The following is a 19053-nucleotide window of genomic DNA, read 5'->3' as shown; positions in this document are numbered from 1 at the left end:
CAAATCAAGCTCGGTGGGCTCGGTGTAAATTTTTTGCCCACGATATTGTCAACAGGGGTTTTATTATTTCAGCCAGCTATGGCTTTCGGTGGACGCCAATATGACTGAGCGCGCCGATGGCTGACTTCCCACAGAATATCAAAGCGACTAATCTGCATTAAGATTAGAGACTGCGGTGCGCTGAGGAAGACGGACAATGTTGATTGGCTATGGTTTTTATGTATATTAACAAATGTACGGAGTTCTCCGATTGGCTAACCTGATGATATTGGGGGAGAAAGGGTGGGGGGGGGAATTGGCACTCGCCCCACACCAACATTTAACGACTTAAGAGTGGATCACATCTTCTGCCGTTTTATTCGACGAGACTAAGAGAAGCATCCGATGAATTCGATGAACTCTCAGATTTGACTAAACTTACACAGGTTTGTCGTACACTGAGACTACGACGAGTACGGCGTTTCACCAGTAATTACAACGAACGCCTTGAGTGGACACGGAAAACCTGCCCCATGCCTTGTGTCCCTCTCTCCACACGGCCTCCTTTCCCTCCCCGTACCTCCTGCGTCCCAGTGAGTGAGCCCACGTCTCACCCCGTCTTTACAGGATGTGTACAATGGGCGAGGTGAGGAGGCGCTCGCGAGGAAAACGCTCGTGATGGTTAATCAAATAACGCTCGCCTAAAATTAACGCAAGCGTCGTCGGTACAACGACGAAGTGGCTTTCTTACTTAAGGCAGTGTTACTGAGCAATGCTGCTGCTGTTGTTGTTTGCGCTTGTGCCGCACTGGCAATGCAGCCCTGCCAAATAATTTTTAATGAATAATGAAAGGCAAGACCGCGGTGTCAGGTTTTTCATTCACGCGGGGACGGTGATGGTGCGTTGAGTTCCGTGTGCGTGTCAAGCCATTGATTTATCCCATTAATAACCCAAGTGTTCCAAATCCATAGATAATTACCTTAAAAATTACACCCCAAACGTTTGAGAATTATTCATATATTTTCACTCTGAGGTTGCCTAGTTTGTGGAAATGCCCACAGGTTACCCCAGGCAATTTTACTTAAAAACATTATCTGTTGTTGTAGCTTTTGGCTGTGCAGTTTTAAAACGGACACAGCGTGATGCCGCGCCAAGCGGAGATGAATGTCGCAGCACGCTCCCTCCCCTGGCACGCTGTGACCCTGCGATGTTGCCCCTCGTTCCGCGGTTGACCCGGACCGAAAGGAACGGCGCTCCTTTTCAATAGATCTTGGGAGAAAACGAGTTGCAAAAATCCGCTCGCCAGAGAGGCCGTCGGTCTCAGGAAGCCGCCCGCTCGCTCGCTCGCCCGCGGCCCCGGCCAAATTTGGGCACGGTTGTGAGTCGTCGCGGACACCACGAGAGGCGAGAGGCTCCTCTCGTACGTCGAGCGCACCAAGGCGGTGACGGTGGCGCTTCCCGGGTTTCACATTTCCAATCGGCTGCCAGATTTTGAAAAGCAGGTTCTCGTGCGCCATCAAGTTTGGAGATCTCGGCCCAGTCTAGAGTGACGATGGGAGCGCTCGCTCCCACAAGTGTCCCCCACTGAGTGAGAGTGCTGGAGTGGGGATGGGGGGCGGGGCGGGGGGAAGTGTACGCTTCTTGAATCCGGAGCCTTGAGCCCGGCCTTGTCTTTGTTGTGTCAGGAGAGCAGGTGCTGCATCAGTCCCCGAGGGCTTGAGTGTTGCTGTCTTGCTAAGGATCGGGCCCTACCATACCATACCAGTCGAGGCGTTTAGCATGCCAGTTGTTATTGTTTCGGCTCACCGGTGAGTTGGAGACTTCAAGTTCTCACGAGAAAATGTAGCAGTTTCGGTGAAGCCAGACTGGATTTGTATTTTCTCCTGATGGCGCTTGGCGTAGGCTCGAGTGAATCTTCGTATCCAATTGCTAAGTTTGGTCGTGGCAGTTGTTAATCAGTTGAATGCGAAACCGAAACAATAATTGGCCCATTAAATGCTTGTACACCCCGTGACAAATTAATTTGTGTGGCTACATTGGGTGATGGATGGTCGTTAGACACAAATTTGGCCAAATAATTACGTGGTCCAACCCACGATATTGGCTGCAAAATCCGAGGTGCCAAGTTATACCTGTGTCCTGTCGACCTAGAGCTGGTCGTTGTCCGTACTACTGGAGTTGACTCTTTGCACATAGTACACAATTTAATTTGATATTGCCCTATATTGATTTGAAGCTTTCGTGACTGCAGGAATCCATACTCTTTGGTTCTTTCGGTAAAGTCACGTAAGTGGACGCTTGTGTTGCGCCCGAAACATCGTGATTTATTTTATTTTATACCAGCGTGACTTTACCAAAAGAACCAAAGAGTATTGCCCTGTTTGTTTTATAAATCATAAATATATCGAGATCCTCGTACCCACCTCCCCTTTTGGATGGTATTAAAATAATGGCATCAGGCACCGTGTACAGTGCATATTTAACGTAAAACACATTGTTGAACCGATACCTGAGGGAAAAGAAGTCCCTCCGCACCTTTGTGGGCGGGTTTTTTTTTATTGGCACCCCGTTCTTAGCAGCACCCTCGGTTGAATTGTGGGGCAAGCAGCGCAAGGGGGCTGGCGCGGTTGCCATGGGCGCCGAGCAGCAGCAGCGGGGCGAGGAGATGCCCCCCCTCGCCCTGCCCACGGGGGTGCCGTGCGTGGAGACGAGGCGCGAGCGAGGGCGCCGCGCTCGCGCTCTCCGTTGCCGAGGCTCCGCCGCGTCGGCCTCGCGCGGCTGCGGCGGCCGTCGTCAAACTTCCGAATCGGCGTTGATGCCGTGCAGAGTGCAGATGTCGGGGCAAGGAGTTGCCACACAATCGCTGTCGTCGTATCTGGGGGTGGAAGCACCCGGTTCCTAGGAAGAGCGGTACAGCAAAGTACGAAGCTGATGTCATCTGTACCCTGTGGATGGGATGACCGTTCCCGCCACTTGTTGATTCCCCTCACCCGTGTTGAGGACTCGGTCTCCTAGTCTGCTCTGTCACATCCGTCACGCTGTGTTCAACCACCACCACCACACCGCAGGACACAGCACTTCCCGTTCTGCTGCTCCCCTCTCGGTGCTTGACTTTGGCGTTTTCGCCATCGGCCCTTTTCCCAAGTACACGTAACCATGTGTTCACTTCAAGAAACCATTATTAACTCAAGAGCTCTGTTAGACTTTCAAATTGTGCTGTTTGTTACTGGCCGCTGGGAATTTTGGATCTTGAGGCCTGTGCTCAGCGACTGTGTTTAGGGAAAAGCTCGCAGGGAAATGGCATTGCTGGGTATTGCTGTATTCAACAATGTCTATAATAAACTGGCATAGCTGAATGTTCAGCAATGCCAGTTTATTATTGACATTTCTTCTGGGATATGACATTTTCCCATGCATCTTTGGCAGTAAGTAACAAAAAAAAGCCCCAGATACTATTTTGTTCGAAGCGTAATGTGCGCTGGAACAATTTTTCACTGTCTTTTTTTAAATATCCATGGTTTGAAATGAAAATGTAATGACGGCGTTGACGAGAGGGCCTTTCGCGAATTTGTCTTGCGTGATGTGTAAAACCCACGGGGCATAAATCATGCTATTTGTTGTGCTGCTAAGATTGTCATGTTCCGCATACTTAATTACGACCACCGCGTGGTTGACATTTTTGCGTCCCTGCTTCTGTACTAGCAGATGAGATGAAGTTGCCTTTCAAGGCACCTGGGAGTGTGCAGTTAAATGTAGGCTTGTTCGTTTTACGTATTGAAGAATGATAACGTGAAATGATTGTTGTTGTTTTATTTGCGTCGTGCTTCTCGAGTCTGTATTTACATTTTGAGATGTGTTTGTAACGAGCTAGCTAAACTGCACCTGATGAAAGATTCTATCTTTTTTGTTCAGAATTCTATCCCAGCACGTTGGAGTTCTTGTCTCACTAAATAATGTTTCTCTTTACCTCAAGACAGGTAAAATGTTTGTTTTTACGTCTTAATAACAACATGTGTGTACTGTTTACATCTGTCTCCTTGCAGAGGAACAGCGACATTTGAAGGCAAACGACAGAGAATTCAACGAGAAATTCCAGTACGCGGTAAGAGTCTTAACTCCTCCTCTGTTTGAATATCGGCGGACTTCATGTATTCTTCACAACTGTGTTGGCTTTCACCCTGTCCAGCTGAGTGGTGGGGTGAGGACGGTTATGGTGGAGGTGGAGGCAATACCAGCGGTGTCAAGATCGTTAAGGACGCTACTGAGCAGATGGCAGGCAGTCGCCCTCCAGCAACAACGGAGGGCAGAGGAGCGACGCTCACAACAACCAGCGGAGCTCCGGGCGGCTAAAACACATCGAGTTGGCACAGTAGGGGGCACAGGTGGTGCAACTGCCGGTCATCTTAGTCAATACATGGGACCTGGGTCCCATGCCAGCAATCGCTCAACACTGCACGTGGCCTTAAAGTGCACATAGCCTGGCACAAGCGCTGTGGTGATGTGACCACCACTTAGTGGGGATTGGCAGTTGTTGTTGGAGGTGATGGTGGAGGTGGTGTGAAAACGGTGTTAGTTTTGTAGTGGTTAGCGCACTGCACTATGAACCCGGCGACCGGAGTTCAATTCCCACTCGCGGCCAACACCAGTGACGATTATCTGAAACCAGTACTAGGCCTCCCCTATGTCGACTCAGCCTCAAATGAGTACCCGGTGCGGTGTGAAAACATCTCCACGAGGGAGAGAAAGGCGGCCGGGCTTGGGTCTGGCCACCCACCCCCTCGTGTGCCATGCCAGTCTACATAGGTGCTACTCGCTAACAGCGCTTGCCCCAATAGTCTGTTAAGGCTCTACGGGGCAATCTTTGTCTTTTATATATGTATGTAGGCACTAACCTACAGGTTCTGCGTTCGGCCACCTGCATTCCTCCACGTGTGTCGACCTGCTCGAACCAAAATAAGCAGTTGCTTGTGGTCGCGTGTTTGGGAGCAATATACGCGTCGAGCATTCCTTTGACAATCCAGGATCTTGTTTACCCACCGGCTTTTGTGGGCCGAATTGGCAGGTGGCGTGTTGCAGTGGGCTAAAGGAGGCCTAATATTGTTCACATTGTGATGAGTTTATTGGTGTGCGCGTGTAACCTTGCGGCCCAGTTTTGATCCGAGGATATAGGCGACTTGCCGTTTCCTTTCGTTGTACATTTGGGAATTCGGAATGAATAAAAAAAAGCAAGCAAATTGTTTGCACTGATAACCCCAATGGGCATTTGAATTAATTGTGTTTTATTTACGGAAACAGGTTTCGATTCGCAAACATACAATCGTAGCAAATGCATTCATGCGTGTTTTCAGTGTGTGTGTGTATATATTGGCCAATTTATAACTGATTATTCTTGCCCTCCCAAAAGGAAACACGGCTACTAAAAATACTTTCAATTACCAATGTAAATGGGACGTCACTATATTTTCTGGATTCATCTTATTTCCTCCTCTTGACGTCGTAACCCGCACTGTCTATCCTCCAGCAGAATATGTATTTTGCAGCTGTGTACCCATGCGTTGAACATGCATTGTACACGGGCAATGAACATGCATTGTACACAGCACATACAATGCTCTCAGTCTAGTTTGGATCACCAGCTCGATAGAGCTGAACACGTGGCCGTAGAATCGTTTAGGCCAACGACTCGATGAGAGTTTAAATTGTGACCATCCCATCCGGCGGGTCACATGACCTGCTTGCGAGGCATTTCCGTGTCGGGGAGCGCCCATGGGAAAGAACGGAGGGAGCCCCGAGTGTGGATACGAGAGGTCACTGAAGGATTGCATTATTGGCACTGCGTTTTCTCCTTCCATGGGTTGTTCTTTAGCTCGTGATCATGCACCGCTTTTTCAGAATGCCAAATGGACATTTATCTCACGGCTCGATGCCGATCGCACTACATCAGTGGGAATGCACAAAACACAACGAATGCAAAAAAAAGAAATAGTGGATAGCAGCCTGAACAGTTGGGCATTCGTTAGTGACGTGTATGGCCGTGGAATGTGACAGACTCCTCACCGCCACACACACGCACACACTCCGTCTCCTCCCCGCGGGGGAAGTTGCAGGTGGAGCCTGACCATCGGCGTGGCTCGGCCAGTGTGCGTTTTGTCGCGTTTCTTCTCTCATGCCTCTCTTCCTCCCTAACGAGACCTAATGCTTCCATTCGGTCTCATTATGTCCGCGCGGCGTTTTTTTTACGATAACAGGATAGTGGGATAATGGCAACGCGCGTGTGTGTGTGTGCTTGGTCGTTTGAAACGTTGTCCTTTGGCACGCGCAAGAGCGTTGCGCAAAATTAGTCTCTTGACGGTTATGCAAGGGATGGCTTCGCAAGAGAATGCGTAATGAAACGATGGCGTATGTACGAAATAATTACAGCTGCACAGCACTCCTTCCGACACAGAGAGGCTTTCATTCCGGTATTGAATAAAAAAAAATAGCTGATGATAGCTTTATTGAAAATCTAATCATGTCTTGCTGAAATAAACAATTAGACTGGAAATGTAGTCTATTAAACTTTAATCATAATTCGATTTTCCCCCTATCACGAGACCCAAAAGTTCTGTGTCTTTTGCAGAATTTTACAAATCTTATTACGTGCCTATTAAGAGGAGAATTTTATACCCCCAAGGCATGCCTCATGGGAAGTGAATCGAGCCCGAGCTAGTCTAGCATGGCATTTTACGTAACGATGTTTGGAAAAATGTGCACACTTTCAATGGTGTTCACTAAGGCTGCCAATATTACCGAGGGTGCAAATTCTTGTATCTTAGTTTAACTTATTTCGCACCGTACATAGCCAGCCATGCTAATTGGAGGTGCATGGGAAGGACAACAAACCGAACACAAAAAGCAGTTCGAGAGAAATTAATTTTCGGTCTAGATTTAAAAACGCACAGCTCCAGTGGCTTTCTAATATCGAGAGGAAGAGCGTTCCAGACAGCCGCAGAAGTGCATCTAGAAGCGCATCTGAAATCGCGTGATGCGGTGACCGTCTTTGTTCGACGACGAACCAAAAGCCGTTGGCCACGTCCTTTGCTCGTGACCCGTGGACTTGCGTAACGTTCTCATCTGCGGCCCTCCCCTAAGCCGCTCACCTCCAACCTCAGCACTCCGGGTCCCTTGGCCACACCCACAAACAATTCCACATTCTCAGGCCCCTCCATTTATTATAATGCGCCATCAATTTTCAATATATCTCCGTAGGCTTACCCGCACTTGACTTTCACCCTTCATCTCCACTGCCCTCTGCTCTGGCAACCAAGGTCTCTGTTCTATAGGAGGTCGTCCCCTTCTCCTTTGCTGCCCATGCGATCTGGAGCTCTCTGCTCCTGACTGTTCGCACTGCCGAGCCGCTTTCTCTGTCCGTGTGGTAGATTATTTATCTATTTAAAGAAGAGTCTTAAATAAATAAATAGTGTAGGTTAAGAGAGGTTGGAGTCGTGGTGTTGATAGAGCACCAAACGGTAGAGCGGTGGGTTCGATGTTCAGCATGGTGGAGAGATCAGTCTCGCTGAAATACGATGAGTCTCCGCCAGTGTGTGCACAATAGGTGGGTTGATCCCTGTTTTTTGCACGTGTAAGAGGTCAAGCCCTGTGAAATTCCAGGAAACTTTTTTTAATACCGTACCGTTATGATGTCCACTCATCGTCGGCGCGTATCCGCTAGGCACTCCGCGTATCTGCTAGGCACTGCGCGTCTCCTCTCGGCACACAGGCGGTCGTTTTCTTTCTCGGCATTGTGGCCTTTGATGGAGAAACCTTGAAAGCATAGCTTGCACGCACACGCGCGCTCGCTCGCTTACTCGCTCGCTTACTCGCTCGCTCACCGTCACCGTTTAGTTTTACTTTCTGTGCCATAACGCAGATGCTCGGGATGCGTGCGGGTTGGCGCGTGGCCAGGAGGATATTGGCCGGCGTTTGTTTAAGCGGAGGCGGCCGAGCTTGCTCGGACATGCGGTGGCGGCACGCCCCGTGTGCGCTCCCTCGCTCCGGTGATGGGAATGTGCGGAGGGCATTTGGCTCAAGACGGACATTCGGTGGACGGTTTCAACGTTTTCTGGCTGTTTGGCCCTCGGCAGCATGAAGCCACTTGCATACGAGGGAGAGAACAGCGAACGATGTTCAATGCAAGTGACCGACAAGTGTGCTCCTTGACATTTTTCCAGTTGTTGTTGCCAGTTTGACGGTGAACAATCCCATTTCTGCAGCCACCCGCGTATTTGCTTCTTGTGCAGGCGAAAGCAACATCTGAACTTTTTACATATTACGCCTTTGAAACACCACCCCATGTTTACGCGCTTAAGTCTGCCAAGTCACTCGATGCGCAGGTTCTCAATTCGTCGAGTGAATGTGACAACAGAGCAGCTCTAATTTAGTGTCACGTTTAATACGTAAATTACAGCTTCGGAGTGGTTCAAACGTATCGACTGCACGTGTTTGTATTTTATCTGCCGCCGCTGGTCTGCGTGACCCAGGTGCTCCGGGGTTGTGATTCTTTGGGCTGGGCAGCGGCGTCCTTTTGTAGGGGCCAAATAGTGTGTTTGCGTAACCAAACATCGTTATGGAACATTGCGCTTCACAAGTTATTCTAAAACTGGAGCAACAGTTGAATAAAAAAAAGGCTGAGTGTTATCCTAATGAGTCATCGCAAGCACTGTTTGTTTAGATTTATCTTACTTAAGTGTCTTATGAAAGGCAATATAACCTTTGGTGACAGTTTTGCATTTTATTAGCATATGTAAAAAAGTCTGAATTATCATACACCGATTCCTTGTTCACACATTTGTCCAATGATTTCACAATATGCAACTTCCGTAAACAAATGTTTTTCTCTTTTGACCCGTGTTATGTTGCACAATTAATAGTGTCACCTTTATCAAATCGCATCTTGTCATTTTTTTTCTTCTAAAATGTTTTATGACTTCGCAAATGTAAGGCAAGAAGAATTCTCAGTGAACAGTTGCAGTTGTGTGCACGCTGGCTGTACAATAGATGCTCATTTGCGCCAATCTAGCTGAGACTACCACATACAGTACAGGAAGTTACTCATCACGTTCAAGCATCCACGATATTTGTTGCCTGAAAATTTTCTACACGCGTAATGGCGATGTATTTTAATTAACCAAATCTGAGAATACTTGTCGTGAGCTTGCCAATAATGCAGGATTCGTTTTAATAGGCATGACTGCTGATGAGGCCCGGGACGGTTGAAACCAGCCCAGAGTTAGTTTGCTTGATCAAATGCCGCTGGATAGTATTGGTCTGCAGAGCCGATAGTCGGTGTCAATGTTAAACTTCTTTCGCTCCATACGTAGTTCAACGGACTGAGACATTTCTGCGTATATGTCGAGGCACGGAACGGATTTCTGCTCACGTATGCTTCCACAGCAACGCACAAAGAGTTGTTGTTGATGTTTAACACCGCGTTCAATTAATATGATTGTTCAAGGTGGACCTCTCCGCGTTTGTGTTTTAGTGTCAGTTCGACGTGGGCTCCCTCTGGGTTGCCGAGTTTTCGTCCAACCCAGAGTTGACTGGTGGTGTCCGTGCGGAGACTCAAGGAGGTAACAGGGAAAAGGAGGAGGAGCAGGAGAAGGAAGAGGAGCCACGCGGTGGCTCGTTCGTGAAACTACGGCAGCGGCGCTTGCCGTTGAGAAATAACGGCGATCGCACGCACACCCCGGCACCCTCCGCTGGGACACGGTTCCCTCTCTCTCTCTAGCATTAAGTTCCTTGAAATTAACTCACGCACGCGCGCACACAAAACTCACTTCCGACCGCAACGTTTGGCATTGTTCCTACTTATCTATGCATGCTATAGTCGGCGCCCCTTTCCTGTGCTTTAATCAGGGTCCAATGCACAATAACTTATTAACAAAGTATAGCTTGCGGTGCCATTTTACTTTTTGTGGGGAAAATTGAGCCGGTGTGGACGTGAGCTGGCGTGTGCGAGGGAACCCGAGTGTCTGGGGAAAGCCACACAGACAGGTTCATGATCCCACTTGCTTTACTGCCATCTCTTGGTCTCCGTGCAGGCGAGTGTGCTTGGGATTAATTAAGCACCTATTAAGGTAGAATTGTCTAACAATGCGGCAGGTCGTTGACGTTATACATTTAAAGACATTTCCCCACCCCTCTTATTAATAATAATGGAAACATTATTAATATAAATCTCTCTGTGGCTCTAACTCTGTCTGCTATCCATTTTCAAACTAATGGAACATTATTATTAATAATAATATTTCCATGTATATATCCCTTTTCATCGAGAATCTCGAAGCGCTGTACACGAAACAGCAGCAGTAGACACTCAGCAAAAACATAATTATATTATAAATACATTTTAAGAATCGATGATTTTATGATTTTTTTTTTTAAACTGGTTGACATTGTTGCAATATAATTGCGCACGACACTCGGAGGCATCTGACGATACCTCGTCGTCTTTCTGCATCGTCCCTCTCGCTTCTCTCTCGTCCGGCCTCTGCGGTTCGCTCTCCCCGTCTTGGTTCCTCTCTCTCGGCCTTGGTCGCTGTGTTCCGTCTCGGCATCTGTGTCTCCCGTTGTGCCCGGCATTCCCTCGTTATTCGCGACGAGGGACACGTTCCGGAGACACTCGTGAAGAGCCAATTTCGCGGATAATGATAATGGCTTACAAAATCCTATCTTTGTAATTAATTACCTTAAATACGTAAATAAGCTATTAAATGCATGACAATGTATTATAATAAACATGAAGTCAATACAAAGAGATATTAAAGTATTAAATTATAGTTTATAAATGAACGTGCCTTACCGCATCACTTTATCTCTCGTAACGTTATCTCATCACTTTCTCGCATCACATTCTCTTCCATCTCTTCATCTCATCCCTTTATTTTTCTCTCTCCCAGTGGTGTTGTGTAAAGTTCCAGTTGCGAATCGCGGATAGCCAGTCCGTGAATACCGAGGGAATACGGTACCGGTTTGTGTGCCTCATTGTGCTCGGCTCTCGTGTGTGTCTCTACATTTCTCTTTGCCCTGTCCATATTATTTAGTGCGTGTCCGTGCATATCAATCTCTCTGTGGCTCTAACTCGGTCTGCAATCCATTCTCGTATATTTATCTCTCTTTCTCTGTGTACATATGTCTGTATGTCACTATATATCCACATTTGCCGTTTCCTGCATCACTTTCCCTACCCTACCTTGCTTTGTGTGCTTCTCTGTGTCTCTCCATCTTTCTCTCTGTCTTTCTGCGTGTCTCTCACTCTGTCTGTGTCTCTCTCTCTCTCCCTGTCTCTTTCTGGGTCTGTCTTTTCCTCGTGTTCCTTGTCTAACTAAATGATGTAACCCCTCACATTGGGTGGTCGAAGGCTCCAGTTTACCCCAATCCCTAAATGAAACCTCGTGATCCCACGATCAAATAAAAATTACGCTTAATACCTTAACAATTTAAATCTATTTATCTTGTTGGAAAGGACGTGTTGTGTGAAAGTGTCAGTAGATGACCGTGATGTTCAGCGTTTATTGGAATGATAGGATTTTTCACTGCATTTATATTTTTCTTAAAATTACGTTTTTTAAACAGTAACATGTCTTGTTACTTAGCACTCATTAAGTTAGCTTCACTCACTTTATGGATAGAACTTAGAATTTCACATCTTCTAAACATTATGAGTACATGTAGGAGTACAGTTCAATTTTTGACATTGGTAAATTAACAATTGCCATACACATTTAGTTTAATTTTGTTCGTGCAGCTAGTAGATGGGTATGCTAATGGAGAGTATTGATCGAATTGAAAGTCTTATATTAGCAGTCGTTTTGATGCAATTTCCAAAGGGTTAACTAAAGAACTGTTAAAGTTTGTGGTTATGAACAATATTTAAGATCGAGTGCTGTGCCATCTGCTTAGAGAAGAGTGCCTGTTAGCATTCCGTCTACAGAGGGGGAGGGCGAGCGTAATGTTGTACGTTGTTTGGATCCCTGCCAAATTGTAAGATAACGACAAACCGCGGCCCGTAACGCCTCCGACAAAGACCTTTTTTGTCTCTAAAGATTTTTCTGACCGCCGTGCTTGCGAGCTGCCCTGACGCACCACGCAGGCAAGGATAGAGGGCCGAGTTTGATGGCGGGCGGTGGTGGCAGCCCCCACACTTCGGTGTCGCGCCACCCTAGACCCCCCCCCTGCCCAGGTTTCATAAGCAGGGCAGGTGGGAGTGCACCCCTGTCTAAGCGTGAACCGCGCGGAACCTGCGCTGTGACGGTCCGCATGCCGATCGGCAGCACGGGGGCGACAGGCCGTCCGAGTGGCAGCGGAGAGACCGGAGGTTCATGTTCAGAGTCCGTACCCAGTAACGTGCCAGCATCATTTCATTCATTCTTCACGCCTGGTCAGCGAAGGACCGTTGCTCCTAACGTCGTGTGACCTCTTGCGACAGCGTTCGCGTACACTGCTCTTGCTGCCGTACACCGGTGTCTCGAGTGACTTGTTTGATCCACGGATCATGGTGGGTGGGGGGGGGGGTCGGGAGGGGGGGGGGCAGCCACAGGGGTGGCCTCATTCCTTTTGAGGGGGGTCGCAGTCCTCACTTCGAACGTCGACCGCCAACTGAAGTGAGCGCAGTTTGCCGGAGTTTGTGCATCAAGACGGGCGACGCACCCCACTAGAAAATGACTCGTGGCATTTCCCCATGCTGATTGCCGCCATCTGTTGGTTAAAAGAAGATTCTGGCAAATGCAGCTTTCGACTAGACGAAGATACAAGAACTGATTTTATTTTAATTTCCAGGTGGCTGGGTGATATAGTGAGCGACTCGCAGTTTGAAGGAGTTCATATGCTGAGTTGGGGGTTGACTCGGGCCCATCATCCTTTTGGGGGTTGATAAAATTCGTACCACTTTGTAGGGGAATTGCCATCGGTTGGCCCTGTGATTCAATTTGCAGTGGATGAATGCGGATCACAGGAATATAGGAGTCGAGGTGGATGGGGTCGCAGGTGAGAGGAGTTTTGCTATCGTTGCGATATCCAGTGTGAACAACTATTCACGTGAAGTAACATCGAGTGCTCTGCAGTACCTCGGCGTTCCCGTTCGGCGCGCGCCTCAAGCAACTGCCTCACTGTGACAGGGCGTCTGCGTGCTCTGCTGCCAAGTCGCCGACTGGGCTGCTCCTGCTGTGCGAGTCTTTTTATGTTTGTAACATCTACCCTCTGCTCTTTTTTGTACCTCCCAGACCAACCGGATAAAGACCTCCAAGTACAATGTGGTGACCTTCCTGCCCGTCAATCTGTTTGAGCAGTTCCAAAGAGTGGCCAATGCCTACTTCCTGTTCTTGCTCATCCTGCAGGTGAGGTTCTTTTCAATCACTTCTGTGGTGACGCACGCTGACAAGCGGTGGAATTGAGCAGATGCTCCTATAATGATCAACCACGCATGTGTGAAGTTGTTTTTTTTGCTGCGTGTTAGTGGGGAGCGGAGGGGGCGGGTGAGGGATACACACGCAGAGTTTTCCCGACGCTGTCCGGAACATCCCCTGCACTTTCCCAGCTCGGTCACGCTGATCTGTGCCCTGTATACAACACATCCTGTCCACCTGCTCTGAACCCTGCCATATCCGCCTGGTATACGGAAGGTCATGGGTTCGATCCCGACCCTGACGCCTGCTGTTTATATTTGGAGTTTGTATGTCTCTCTCTTTCTCCCCGTGGTCACGTGGATTTTTCTCTGGGTCATCCGTTTTTTCACTCCACGTTTACAATTATGGGTTTAGAGTATTTGGCTGCTTTAAATTTCCACATGATAAGCCATTTCGTTGAGCTATCATTTGTGGCCAGGTTGCTTCTGAAAAAGAGCTATATAGCTCAGTGGGCCTTACCTGGTGAAATAAAAATAGTAAAGAGTAATAGTATAGCTCCTCCTGCCCCATCTACATCGTCATCATGATCATCATCAGCCGTGATTAATCCACTGCTGGATGAAGGCCTCCCAAAGCCGCCACCATGTCTCATGATGGCAGCGTGGAGGCATTTTGACCACAGGAAGCCACTGGAGCTATGCACTTTTAAATCTGGATTGAAAATCCATTTCTCTACAACTGCTTTTTGTGTTTAGTTGTCCTTCCCCCACACCTCCGGTTAGCATGGTTGGCTACGTACGGTGCGAAATAAGTTAAACATACACACATATAATACTCACAGTTGCGTGACATAATAATTCATCCAGCACCTTCACACGAGCTGCTGTCGTTTGTCCATCTCCGTGATTGTGAGGGATGGTGACGAATTGTGCAGGCCTTCATCCAGCAGTGGATATCGCGTGGCTGACGATGATTACATGCGTAAACCCATTAACTACGTACGTAGCAAGAACGAGCCCTCAAGCGATGTAAGAGCAAAGGATTATGAACGCTGTGGAAGCGTGCTTGCTGCTCTTCAGTGCGTGTTTGCTTTACTGCCATGAAGTTTGAGAAGCCGCAACGGACCTTTGATTTTAGGCACGCAAATCCACGTGTCAGACTCTGCAGGTGGATTTGTTTTGCAAACCTTTGGTGGGTTTCTGGTACGAACATTTTTCACTCGTGCGTGTATCATTCGCGGTAGGCAGCACTCGCTATGGTTGCAGTCGACGGGGGTTTCATATTTGGCAGAGAGGAGGTCACCTCATAACACGTGTGTGTGTGTTTGAATCGGTGGCGTAGCGGTTAGCGTGCTGCGCTATGAACCCGGCGGCCCGGGTTCAATTTACGCTCGCAGCCAACACCGGTGACGATTATCTGAATTGGTACCTGGGCCTCCTGTAGGTCGACTCAGCCTCAAATCAGTACCTTGTGCGATGTGTAAAAGCATTACCACTAGGGAGACAGGCGGTCAGGCGTGATGTTGGCCACCCACCCCCTCGTGTGCCGTTCCGGCCTTCATAAGTGCTCGCTAACAGCACTTGCCCCGCTTTCTGGTAATGCTATATGGCGGATCCTTGTCTTTTGTGAATCAACAACACCTCCTTTGTTGAGGAAGGGGGCGTGTACCACAGTGGACACTTGTCACGGGATAAGTGCAATTTTAACCCGGCCTCCTGCGTGACAATACAACTGCCGGTGGTTTCTTTGTACTATCTCTTTGTAACGGCTCGCAGGAAAGTGTTCTCATTTTCCTTAACCCACCGGGACTTGTCGATTTAAATTATACATGTATGAAACTTACATTTGCTTGCCGAGCCGAGCTTTAGTGGGCAAAGGGAACAATGTGCGTTGAGACTCAATTTTTAAACATTTTCCATGTGCTCATTAAACAGTGGAATGTTCATTGCCTTGTGCAGGAGTGTTTACGCCCGGTGTGTTTTCACGACGAGTGACAGAGGTAAACCTCGAGCCATATTAGCTTGCGGGGTTTTTTTATTTTTGGGATCGCCAAAATTCATTGTGAACTCGTCAGATTAATTTCCACCAGTTTTTTAACCGACTTTAAGTTTCACACATAGCAATATGATCCATAGTAGAGGCTTTTGGTTTGGCTCACGTAAATATAAATGTGTGTTGTACGAGTAACGAATTGGCGTGTTTTGTTTACGTGACAAACCTTACTAATTGGCAGTGTTGGGTGGTGGCAGGTTTAACGACACATTTATATTGACGCGATCTATCCCAAAAAAACCTCTTATGGACTTTAAAGTACCATAATGTATAATTCAACTGTCACACCCAATTGTGACGGTGTACGAAGTTACACGCCACGTTAGCACGTCTCGGGACGCCACGCGTATGTACGTACGTACGTTGAACTTCTTTCTCACCGTACGTAGTCCACCCTGCTCATTGGAGGGGCGCGAACTTGTCACAATGGTTTGCTATTCCCGTACCACGATGTTTTCGCGCAGGGGAAACTGGTTTCATGCCAGGACTTGTACATTTGCATTTTGACCACAGGTTATTCTCTGTGACAAAATAGCGTAATTTTTGTTATGCCTACAAATAATTGTTTGCGCGATAAACATAGCATCGTTTGGGCTCAGAACAAAAGGGAGCTTGGGTTTGAGTGCAGGGGGGCACTGAATTAATGTTATTTAATTATTGTATAAATATTACTGACAGGCTGCAGGAATCCCACCCGCGTGACCCCTCCACCTACATCACCTTCGCGCCAAACGTTTTCTGAACAAGTGCTCAGATTTTCTTTTTCGTGTTCTCGGAGCGATATTTAGCCGGAGCTGCAAGGAATATTAGGCTAGCTCGGGCCAAAGTTTCACCCAGGACTTACAAATCCATGCCCGTGTCATTCATTGCTTGTAATCTCCAGAGAGGAAATGGAGCTTTGGACTTCATTCATGCAGGGTGCCGCGAGAGCTTTGTGCCTACACGTGTTTAATTATCAATCAAGCCAAGTTGTTCATTGCAATATTAATGAAGCAGTCAGCCAAACTGGTCACTAGGGTTTTTCAATTAATTTGAATCTGCACAGCCAATTGCTGTTAGTTTGGCTAATTGAGCTTTTATTGCCTTAATGTATTTGGCATCTACAAATTGCCCGTGAAAAATCTTTCCGGAACGCAGCAAGATGTAACGGTGCTCAAAAGTGAAGTGAAGCAAACGGTAACAATATCACCCAAACCGTCACAGCCCACAGTGGGCGGCGTTGCCTTTGGCTCGGTTGAAATGAACACGAAGTGATTCTGGGTTCTTTTCCCCCACCCCTTGTGTGTGTGTGTGTTTTTGCGCCCCCACCCCCTTCCGTTCTGATAGCTGATTCCTCAGATTTCATCCCTGTCTTGGTTTACCACCATCGTGCCTTTGGTGTTGGTGTTGACCATCACCGCTGTCAAGGATGCCTCCGACGACCTGGTGAGTATCAACAAAAAATAGCGGTTTTACCCTGGTCTGACACTGGTGAGATTAGGCCCTGAAGAAGGCTGTCTCTGGTGTAGGCCGCTCAGCTTCAAAGACAATGCAAATATGTTATCAGAGCATGTTTGTTTGCATGTTCACCACAAGTAGAATATGTGGTTAATGCAGTACATCATTCTTTGCAAAATGTTTTTATTTGGTGTTTGAACATCTTAACACCTCCCGTTTTATTGCCAGAAAGGGTAAAACCCTATTGTTATTTTTTCATCCTTTGACACTGGCAAAAATGTCCCATTCTGGTGAGTACCGTTTGGACTCCTCGCACGAGTGCCCCTCCCTCGACGGGACCCCTCCCTAACAGCATGAGGTACCGTGTTCTCTGGACTATGAGGTGCTCTCTGAAAAGTAAGAGGCAACCCAAACTTGCTCCCGGCGCTCCGTTAAAGTTACGAAAGGATAAAAAAAAGTGCGCCTTGTATAACGGAGAATACGGTAACCGTTCCTGTCCAACACGATTTAGGTTATGTAACGATGCGCTTGCAATTACAACGTCAATAAACTACCAAATATAGTTTTGCTTAATGCTAACAACAATGATGATGTTGATTATGAAGTCGATGAGGTTATTGCATTATTGACCAAATTTGAAGTTAAGAAGTTTCAACTGCCACCGCTCGAGGAATGCATCTCGTTAAGACAAGCCCATGCTGCAATGACGCAGATTGCAAATGTAATTTGCAATCTAATTAATTTAAATCAATTACCATATAATTGCAGATGTTTTATATTCATTAGGGAACTTTGTGGAGGGCACATTAAACAGATCAGCTTGGTTAACCTCCGTAACCTTTGCCCCTTTGTACCAGTTACCATCCTTGTCCTGTGGTATGCAGTGAAACATTTCAAATCACGTGTTGCACCCAAGGCTCGTAGAATCTGCATTTCGGCCACTGTTTGAAGTCTTTAGTATAGGAGGGAGTAGCCTGGTAGTTTGACCAACGTCCCATTTATTTACCAACATTTTTTTCACATTTTCCGCCAACACCTTCCTGCATCCAAGTTGCCAGTCTTCATGGGAGATGGGGCAACTTATGAAATAAAATAGTTGGATCTCACCCCCACACCCCATATTCACCAGACCTGCCTTCCCACGACTTCCGCGTGTGTTCCATCGTTAACATTCACCTTGGGAGGGGAAAAACATTTGACGTGGTGACAAGTGGTGTGTGCTGCGGATGAGTGATTTCAGATGCAAGACAAAAGGTGTTGTTGTTAAAACCCTTGACATTCGTCGACCAAGTGGCTTTCGCTTCAACAGGCGCAAATTTGTATTCGAAGTTGGCGCAGTTTCATCAAAGCCAGCCATTGCTTGCCGTGTAAAGCCACAGACTTCTCCTCTTATCTCCTCATAGAAGGCTTGCCAATCGCAACCTTGTGGTGTAACAGTTCCCTCCGTAAGTTTCGTGTAATCCGACAAATTGCGAACAATAATAAAGGCCAATCCGGATAATGGGAGTTTGCAGATAAGAGGGCCACAAGTGAGAGGTGTTGTATTGCCATGTTCGTACCACGAGGGACATTTGACGCTTCGTTTTCAGCGGTCTCCAACCACTCGGAAATGCTGCGGTCGTTACGCTTCTCTTGATCCGTTGATGTTGTGTTCCTCGTTTTTGCTTTCAGTTCCGTCACAGGAGTGACAACCAGGTCAACAACAGACAGTCTCAGGTTCACATCAACGGAAAGTAAGTCCACCACCACCACTGTCTGCCCTTTGCTTCGGTCACTTTTTTGGCCTTTGTGAATGTTGCTGATGTGCGTGAGCGGCCTTTTTGTCGAACCTGCAGGGTGGTCGAGCATTGCCGTGGCCGTTTGGGAGGTGTGAGGGTGGAGGCGAATGCTATTTCCCTCTACATTTTATATATATATACATATACAGGGTTTAGTTTGTTGTTCTTCCCCCGCACCTCCGATTAGCACGGTTGGCTACGTACGGTGCGAAAGCAGCTCAACATACGTACATATATATGGCCCAAAAGTCAGGACACACAGGGTTATTTTATTTATTTAAACACTGGTATTAAAACATTTTAATTGTTAATTCTTTATTTGATTATTGTATCTATTATTTTCAAATTTTCTTCATCTTCTTCCTGTGAAGTCGCCTACAATCAATTGTTTACAAAACTCGACCAAGAACCAACCATGCATGGCT

General features: G+C 47.4%; 1 protein-coding gene across 2 annotated transcripts in view; it reads left to right on the top strand.

Annotated features, from left to right (window-relative positions):
• The window catches only part of LOC144935561 (phospholipid-transporting ATPase ID-like), a 102292-nt gene that overhangs the window by 32398 nt on the left and 50841 nt on the right, over window positions 1-19053 (top strand). For both annotated transcript variants that reach the window (XM_078862336.1, XM_078862338.1), the window contains exons 3-6: window positions 4023-4081; window positions 13239-13352; window positions 16740-16838; window positions 18522-18583. In XM_078862336.1, coding sequence (XP_078718462.1) covers window positions 4023-4081; window positions 13239-13352; window positions 16740-16838; window positions 18522-18583 — 334 coding nt within the window. The remainder of the gene's footprint in view (window positions 1-4022; window positions 4082-13238; window positions 13353-16739; window positions 16839-18521; window positions 18584-19053) is intronic.

The sequence above is a fragment of the Lampetra fluviatilis genome, chromosome 13, assembly GCF_964198595.1.
Source record: "Lampetra fluviatilis chromosome 13, kcLamFluv1.1, whole genome shotgun sequence".
Classification (NCBI taxonomy): domain Eukaryota; kingdom Metazoa; phylum Chordata; class Hyperoartia; order Petromyzontiformes; family Petromyzontidae; genus Lampetra; species Lampetra fluviatilis.
Note: the sequence above shows the minus strand (reverse complement) of the source record. Positions and strands in the feature narration are given on the sequence as shown.